The 8,917-nt window shown below is 42.4% G+C and overlaps 1 protein-coding gene across 9 annotated transcripts; it reads right to left on the bottom strand.

Moving 5' to 3' along the window:
* Nucleotides 1-310: 310 nt before the first annotated feature.
* Nucleotides 311-8,561, bottom strand: PYCR1 (pyrroline-5-carboxylate reductase 1). Of its 9 annotated transcripts, none has more exons than XM_069064031.1 (9): nt 8,463-8,548; nt 8,180-8,243; nt 7,813-7,964; nt 6,551-6,621; nt 3,927-4,106; nt 3,354-3,575; nt 3,073-3,165; nt 2,680-2,843; nt 311-1,293 (listed from the first exon to the last, which is right to left on the bottom strand). In XM_069064031.1, exons 3-9 carry the CDS (start codon nt 7,877-7,879, stop codon nt 1,128-1,130), a joined length of 963 nt encoding a protein of 320 aa, XP_068920132.1. In that variant the 5' UTR covers nt 7,880-7,964; nt 8,180-8,243; nt 8,463-8,548; the 3' UTR covers nt 311-1,127. The 9 variants fall into 9 exon arrangements, with proteins under 9 accessions (XP_068920132.1, XP_068920135.1, XP_068920131.1 ...); XM_069064034.1 differs by having other exon boundaries at nt 7,813-7,919; XM_069064030.1 differs by having other exon boundaries at nt 8,088-8,243; nt 8,463-8,547.
* Between the last annotated feature and the right edge of the window lie 356 nt (nt 8,562-8,917).

The following is an 8,917-nucleotide window of genomic DNA, read 5'->3' as shown; positions in this document are numbered from 1 at the left end:
CCCTACTAAAAAGTTAGTGGGGGAATGGGGAAGGGGTATTTGGTAGGTTTGCTATTTTGGGGTGGGGATAGGGACACAAGGAGAAAAATTTGTAACTCAAAATCTTGTGGAAATGAATGTTGAAAACTAAAAATAAATAAATAAAATACCCAAATTAACTACAAAGGCTATAAAAAAGGAAGATGCTATCTGCATCCAGGGAAAGAACTGATAAGTAGAAATATGTATAGAATGGTTTTACATAGGTATATACATTTGTGTCTAATGGTAGCTATCTCTAGGATTGGGGAAGGGAAGAAAAAAAAGGAAAAAAGTTACATGATAATTTTATTATATATTTAAAAGAAGAACAAGTTGTACATAATAGATTTGCAGTTTCATGGTTTTTTTTTCCTATTCTACTGTTATGGAAATGCTTATTTTATTTAAGTTCTGAATAAAATAAATTAGAAAAAAACAGAAGTAGAGGGCGGCAGCTAGGTGGCATAGTGAATAGAGCACTAGTCCTGGAGTCAGGAGGACCTGACTTCAAATCTGGCCTTAGACACTTAGCACAAAAACTAGCTGTGTGACCTTGGGCAAGTCACTTAACCCCAAATGTCATCCAAAAAGAAAAAAAAATGGAAATGGAGGGATGGGGAGAGAGGAGAAATGAATTGTTTGGCTTTCCCCGGAGTCAGGGGTCATGGCTTAGGGCAAGACTCCAGAGATATCCCTTCTAAGGCAGAATATGTCTATGTGTCCAATTCAGCTACCAGTGTTGGGTTCAGCTTGGCAACTTTTTCAAGGATGGCCAACTCCCCAAGAGAGGAGGGTAGAGGTTTTTTCCATGAGGGAAGGAAAGAAAAGAGCTGAGTGACAGAAATATTCTCTTCTGCATTAGAGTCTTCAGAAGCTATAAAGGGAAATCCTATGAATTTCAAGAGAAAGGTGGCAAGCTTGACCTTTTTAGTTGGCAGGGGAGAGTCCCCATGTTGTAAGAGAAAGAGTCCTGATATGTATACATTTGTGGACCACAGGGCATGGGATTCCTGATAATCGATCAAGGGCTATTATAGCCACATGGAAATGCTTTCTCCCTGTATCTGGGAGCAGAAATCAGAGGGAAGAGAGAGAGAGGGTGCACTTCAGTCTTTCTGGCCTCCAGGGACCTGACTTTGAGCTAGAAGTTTGATGAGATTAGAGGATGACTTCGTGGACATTGTAGGGCAGTCCAGCTTCACTTTATCCAGCAGAGTTTTCTTGATGGCAGCTGGAGAGACCTTCTCTTTGTCAGCCATGGACTGAAGCTCTCTGCCAAATACATATCAAAAAAAGATTAGAAGGAAATGGTTAGAAAGAAAAGACAGTTCTGGATCTGGGATTTCTAGTAAGAGAGTGAGAAGCCCACAGCCTCATGGAGCCTGCCTGTTGGAGCCCTACCTCCAAGCCGAAGCCTGGCTGAACTTAAGATAGATAATGACTAAGGAGAGCACATCCAGGAGAGTGACCAGGAGATGAGGGTGACTCAAAACCCTGTACCATGAGTAACCACTAAAGGAATAGGGGATGTTCCTTTAGGAAGGATACGATTTCTGCCTTCAAGTATTCAAAGAACTATCTTGTTTTTTTTCTTCAAAATTTACGTGATTAAAACGAGCATTTCCATAACGTAGTATAATAATAAAAAAAAGATTACATAAGAAACTGCAAATCTATTAAGTACAATTTACTAGTGCTCTAAAAGTTCTCATCATGTAAATTTCTCCCCTCTCCTTTTTTTGTGCAAGATAAATTTGACTTATTCTGCAAAGCTCCAGAAGGGAGAATTTATATTAATGAGTGGAGGTTAGAAGCAGAAAGATCTCTGCACCATATAAATAAGAGGTTTTTGACAGTTAGATGTAGATGTACAAGCAGAGACTGTATACCTATTTTTGGGGGCTGTGATAGAGGGAATTCATGGTTCAAGTAGGAGTTCATTTAGCCTAAGTGACTTGACCAAGCTCATATAGTTAATAAGTGTTAGGGTTAGGATTTGAATGAAGATCTTTTAACTTCAAATCCAGTATTTCTCAACTGTAGCATTTTACCTAGATGACCAAGAGCAGAGGTTCTTAATCTTTTCTATGTCATGGGCCCTTCTGGAAGTCTGGTGAAGCCTGTGGATCCCTTCTCAGAATATTTTTAAATGTATAAAATAATAGGATTACAAAGGAAAATAATTATATTAAAATTTTTAAAAATTTAAAATTAAAAAAAAAATCACAGATCACCTAAAAACTATCTGTCCACCCCTGATCCATGGATAATTACCCCCCCAAATTTACCAAAAGTTTGTGGTGAGGTGGCGCAGTGAATAGAGCACCGGCCCTGGAGTCAGGAGGACCTGCGTTCAAATATGGCCTCAGACACTTTAACACAAAAACTAGCCGTGAGACTTTGGGCAAGTCACTTGACCCCAATTGCCCTCCAAAAAGCAAAAAAAAAAAAAAGTTTGTAGTGTAGTGGTATAAAACAAAGCAGGACAAGGACTAACAGACCTACAACAAACTATTCAAATAAATGATGAGTGATGTGTTATTTTTCCTTTCTGTCACATTTGACTAATCTCAATTGTTACTACCTAAGCTCCTGGAGGGTAGGTTGGGACCAGAGACTTGCCTGAAGAAAATGAAATGGGAAGAAGAGGAAGCCTACCGCGTACGGATGCAGGAAGCCTCCACAGCATTGATGAGGAGGGAACGGAAGCCGCCACTCTCTAAGAAGTGCAAAGCATGGATAGTGGCTCCCCCAGGGGAGCAGACATTGTCCTTGAGCTGTCCAGGGTGTTCTTCTGTTGCCAAGAGCATCTTGGCAGCTCCCTGCAATAGAAAGAAGACAGATTAGACCAGAGGAAGGACCATAGTGACTTTCTGTGAGAAAGTCCTCTGTTCCCTGAATCCATTAGATTCCTACAAAGAATTCCTTTAGGGAATAGAGTTGCCCCTATCCCATCTTTCTACTAGCCCAGAAACAGAGCCTTAAGTTCTAGCCCCAAATCTAAGAGAAAAATTCCTTTTTATAAAGTCCAAGGGTCAGAAAGACACTAACCAATAAAGCCTGGGCCCCCAGATGAACTGCCAGCTGCCGAGGTAGCCCCATCTTCACCCCACCATCTGCCAATGCATCCAAAGCTGTGAATGCCTGCAGGGGAGATAATTATTGAGCCTTGGGAAAAGAAAAAGGGACCTTGGTGATCCTGTCAAACAGAAGAGGCCCTTGGTATTCCCCTTTTAGGCTAAAGGAGATGACCTGAGTAATTTCCCCCTCCCTCCATTAGCTCTTGCCTAACCCCTCCATTCCATAACCTGCCCCACACCATAAGTTCTCACATAGGCAGGCCCACTACCGCTGACGCCTGTGACAGCATCAATAAGGTCCTCTTCCACCTCAGTGCAGAACCCCACACTGCTCATTAGCTGTTCCAAAAGCTTCCCATCCTCCACCTGGGCATAGGTTCCTGTGGCATAAACTGTGGCACCCTCCCGTACTATCACAGGTGTATTGGTCATGCAACGGATGACTTTAGGGGCTGGCTGGAAGGCTGTCAGTTTCTGGGGAAAGAAAGCAGATTAAGCTTCCAAGCAATCCTTCTGTACCATTTACCCTGTTTCCCTTTTCTTTTTCCCCCTTTTTTTTGGAGGAGGGGGGAAGGCAAGGCAATTGGGGTTAACTGACTTGCCCAAGGTCACACAGCTAGTAAGTGTGTCAAGTGTCTGAAGCCTCATTTGAACTCAGGTCCTCCTGACTCCAGGGCCAGTGCTCTATTCACTGCGCTACCTAGCTGCCCCCTCTGTTCCCCTTTCACTTTGTCATTACACTATTTTTCCACCAGTTCCGAAGCCCACCAGCACCTGGAAACATCCACCTCCCACCTTGATGGGCAATGGCAAAGGGAGTGGTACCTTCTCAATGGAGCTAATTGTGACTCCAGCTGCACAGGAGACCACAAGGTGCCTGTCCTCAATATCAGCTCCAATTTCATCCAGGATGAAGGGAATGATATGAGGTTTCACAGCCAAGAAAAGTACATCACTATGCTGCACTGTTTCCTTGTTGCGGGGGGTTAGGTTTACACCAATCTTCTGCCGAAATTAATAGAGATCATGGTTAAGAACGTCATGTTTAAGAACAGTTGGTTCTTCTCAGGCTTCAGAGCTTCCTTGGGGAATAACTGGATTATCAGCCAGACCCTTGCTCACAGCTATAACCCTGTCACTGTTGCAGCTCTCCCTAAGATTTTTATTTAAAATTCTGTCCTTTCATAGGTCCTACAAAGGTTGCTGTCACTACAGTTATTAGGCAGATGAATAGCTTGAGTTCTGGGGCAAAAGAGGGTAACCCTTAACCCTAGTTTGTGAACTCTTTACCCAACTTATGTCAATGAACATTTATTAAGCATCTATGTGCATAGGCTCAGGCCAGATGCTGGAAATATCTTATGATCATACATTATTGGAAGGAAGCCCTTTTTCACAATAGTCCTCTTATGAAGGTGTTAAAAGTATTTTGATCTCCCTTCTTCAGATGAGAAAACTAAGGCTCAGAAAGATTGACAGACTTGTGTAAGGGCACATAGTGAATATATTCTGGCACTAAAGACCAGGGATTCTGACTCCACAGACAATGCTCTTTTTACTCCATCACACTGACTCAAATGCATAGAAGAAAAGCCAGGCAATGAGTTGAAGAAACATTGTGGTGAAATAGGAAAGGGTTCTGAGCTTGGTATCATAGGAACAGAGTACCCATCGCAGCTACTGTGTGGCGAAGTAGGGAGCACTTTCCCCTACTGTGCTTCTGCTTCCCCCAGGCACCTTGTTCACCAAAACATACTGCCTTCAGGATGTAGTTTTGTGGTTTGCCAGGGACTTCTCATGCTAGTAATCAGTCTTTACAACTTCAGTGTCAGAGTCACTAACCATATCCTCAGTGTCTTTGCTTAATCACAGGTTCCCGAAGTGGGTGATATTGTTCTGGGGCGGGGGAGCACTAGAACGATCCAGGGTCTAGTAGTAGGCCTGGGTGCAGTTGTGGGGTGTTGAATAAAAATAAGGGGGCAATGGAAGCATAACAAAAGAAGAGAAAAAATTTTGAAAAAAATGTTCTTACATGTAATGGAATACTATTGTTCCATAAGAAATGGTGAGCAGGTGGGTTTCAGAAAAACCTGGAAAGACTTGCATGAACTGATGCTGAATGAAGTGAGCAGAACCAGGAGAACATTGCATATTATGGTAATAGCCACATTGTGTGATGACTGACTTTGATAGACTTAGCTCTTCTTAGCCATGCAAAGACCTAAAACAACTCCAAAAGACTCATGATGGAAAATTCCATCCACATTCAGAGAAAGAAAAATGGAGCTTGAATGCAGATCAAAGCATACTATTTCTCTCTCTTTTTTTCTTTCCCATGGTTTTTCTGTTTTGCTCTGATTCTTTCGTGTTCTTCACAACATGACTTATGTGGAAATGTGTTTTATATGATTGTACATGTATAGCCTATATTATATTGCATGCTGCCTTGGAGGGGTGGAAGGAGAGGGAAGGAGAAGAATTAGAACTCCAAATTTTATAAAAATGAATGTTGAAAACTAAAAATAAAATTTAAAAAACCATTCATACATGTTTCATCTGTTGTGTAACAGAGTTCAAGTTTCAGTGATTACATTATTTTCCAAATAAATACACAAAATGCAAGTTATAATCCATCAGTGGTCAAGTCTGCTGATAGGTCTTAACTAGCAAGTGTTGACAGTTGAGAGTGTCACACATTGTTGGGAAGTCCAGCATGCATTAGTAGGAGTATGTGTATGTAATGACTTGTTTACAATGATACTATGTGGTTACATGATGAAATATTGTATCATCAAAATTTCAATGCAGGAAAACCTCCACAAATTTATAAAAAATTATTAAATTTAAGAAGTCCTTTAAAATATTTTATATTTTTTAAAATGACACACAAAAAACATTAAAGGGTTAAAAAAAAGTAGATTTCTAGGAGGGCACTGAGTAATTTTTTTTAAAGGGGGCTGTAGGCCAAATAAATTTGGGAATCTCTGCCTTAGATACAGATACCTAATATCTCACCAACTGAACCCCCAGTTAAACTCTCTTAAACCTTAATAACAGTTTGCGAAAGGGGAGTGCAGCTACAAGGGGTAGAGGAAGAATCTGTGGTCTCTTGTTCTTAGGTAAAAAGAAGAATACTTTTTTTTTTGAAGAAGAATACTTTTCAAATATACTTACACTGAGATATCCCCACAGGTCAGATTGGTCTGATCAATGACTTGGCCTGGGTGGAAAGTCAGTAGTATAAAGACTCTATGGCAGGGGAGGGGCTATTTTCCCCTTTGGTCTCTGCTCCCAGGTTTAAGAAAGTAGGCCAGAACCAACCCACAAATACAAAGATGCAGACCTGGCCTGTCCTTGAATGAGTTCAGTTTGGTTTAGGAAGTCAAAACACCACTTGATAGACTCCAACATTCTTTCCTCCCTCCCACTTAAATTCTACTTTGACTTACTCTGAGTGCAGAGACTGTGGGCAGGTCCATATCTGGTGAGCTGGCCATTATCTTATGGGCGGCCAGGACGCCTAGTGAGAAAGGTAAGGTTGTTTCAATTCAAGGCCAATGCTCCCCAGAATGTTCAGGGTTCCAGCAGGAATCTCTACTTCTCATCCCTTATCTTGTATCCTTCATAAAACAACAAAACTAAGCTATGTGTGTCTCTATTACTAGTAAAAATGTCACTTCTCATCCTGGGGGCTTCTGTAGCATCTGGAAAAATCAGAGTTGAATCTTACTTCAAATTCAAGTTCAAATACTGAACAAGCACTGATTCCCTGTAGAACCACATGATGTTTGATGAAGAGGATGGAGGACCAGTTTTGGAGTAAAGGGAAATCTGAGTTCAAGTCCTTCCTTTACCTAATACATATGAGCTGTATAGACACAGGCAACTTTTTTTTTTGGCGGTAGTTAGGGTTAAGTGACTTGCCCAGGGTCACACAGCTAGTAAGTGTCTGAGGCCAAATTTTAACTAAGGTCCTTCTGACTCCAGGGCTGGTGTTCTATCCAACTAGCTGCCCGAACAGGACAACTTTCTAAGGCTATCTATAAGTTACAGGTTAGTTTCTGATGGAGTGAGTTTTCATCCAGGTTGTATTTCACTGGACTGAAATTATAGGTCTAGATTGGAGGAAAAAAAATCTCTCTATACCTCTCTCTCTTTATATACACACACACACATGTGTTTATGTATGTATGCATACACACATATATACATATATATCTATGACTAGATATATATATCTTTACAAATATCTACAAACATAGGTCTATAGATACATATATAAAGATATATCTATTTCTCCCTATCTTGACTTGTGACCCAGATCTCTCTCTCTCATACAATTTCTAATAAGGAACCTCTTCTCACTGCCCCTAAACTTATCAATCAGTCAACAAATATTTATTATTTACTATGTGACTGGTACCTTTTGGGGTCCAAATAAAGTGGAAAAAAAAAGAAACTCCCTATTCACAGTGATCTTGCATTTAAATGGGGGAGTGCATATGAAAATATATACAGAATAAATATAAAAAGTTAATAAATACACCCCACCCACAAAGTAGTTAAATACAAGGTAGGGGGAAGGGAAGGCCCTAGTAGGCATTTGGGGGTGAGGGACCCCAGACAAAGCATTAAAGGCAACTAAGCCCAGTCCTAAACTTTAGCTCAGTTGGGGAATGACCAGCTTATCTTCTAGGGCCACAGTTCCTACCTGCCGATGTGAAGCCTTTAGCCAGGGCAAATGCCAGTTGACCAGCTCCAATGAAGCCCACACTCATGGTCCCAGAGACTCAGCTCAGTCAGCAGAAAGGTTAACAGCTGGAAGTGAGTACAGAGGAAGAAGCTGCCACTACACAGATGGGGCTGGATTGCACAGGGAAAGAAAGCACAGCTACATGCCAGAGCAACTCCTCCTCCCCAGCCATTTCTATGCCCAGCCCACAGAGGAGTTGGCCCGGTGCCCTCCTTTACCGTTAGGCTACCCACCTGATGGCTCCATGGTCCCTTTTCCCTCCCACCTTCCCCTCTTCTTCGGAAAAGTGAGGTCCCCCAGATTTGCTCCTTAGAGGAATGCTCACCCAAGGGAAGAAGGCGGGGCTGGGGGGTGGGGAGGGCGTCCGTTTCTTCACTAGAACAATCAAACTAGCGGCAGAAAAGGAAAGAGAGGTGAAAGAGGGAAGTGCTTTCTCCCAGTCACAGAGGATAATAGGAGTGGGGGTGATGGAGAAGGAAAAGCTTTTCTCTTGGAAGCAAGACCACTCCCCCTCCGCGTTCTCCGCCTGATTGCCGTCACCTCCTAGAGCAGCCCCCTCCCCTGGTCTCCATCCCTACCTCCTCCCTGTTATTCACAATAGGACCAACCTCAAGAACAGAAGAAATACAGCAGGTCCACGTGTCAATCCCAGGCTCCACCAAGCTCCTTCCCCAGTCAAGGCGGACTCAGCCAATCCAAGGCCGAGGAGCCACGTCAGGACCAATCGAAGTGTGGGGCTGGATCCCGGGATGTGCGATTGCATCATTCACTTCATTTTCAGCCTGCTGCGCTTTGCCTGACTCTACTATACCGCAAAACCCCAATCTAGCGTCTTTGGGTCCAGGACTCCAGACAGGACCTCACGACAAAGTTCAACACACACTTGGTCGCTGTGTCTCTTACAGTCCAAAGGCAGTGGAAAAAGAAGGGGTTGTAGGGTCAGAAGGCTTAGGTTCATACCCTGAATCTGATGCTGACTTCTGTGAGACCTTGGACAAGTCACTAAACCTCTTTAGACCTCAGTTTCTTCATCTGTAAAATGAGAGGATTGGGCTACATTGCC

Source organism: Petaurus breviceps, unplaced genomic scaffold, assembly GCF_028583685.1.
Source record: "Petaurus breviceps papuanus isolate PSGF00001 unplaced genomic scaffold, PetGlider_PUasm1.0 90617, whole genome shotgun sequence".
Lineage (NCBI taxonomy): Eukaryota > Metazoa > Chordata > Mammalia > Diprotodontia > Petauridae > Petaurus > Petaurus breviceps.
This window is presented reverse-complemented; position numbering and strand designations above follow the sequence as displayed.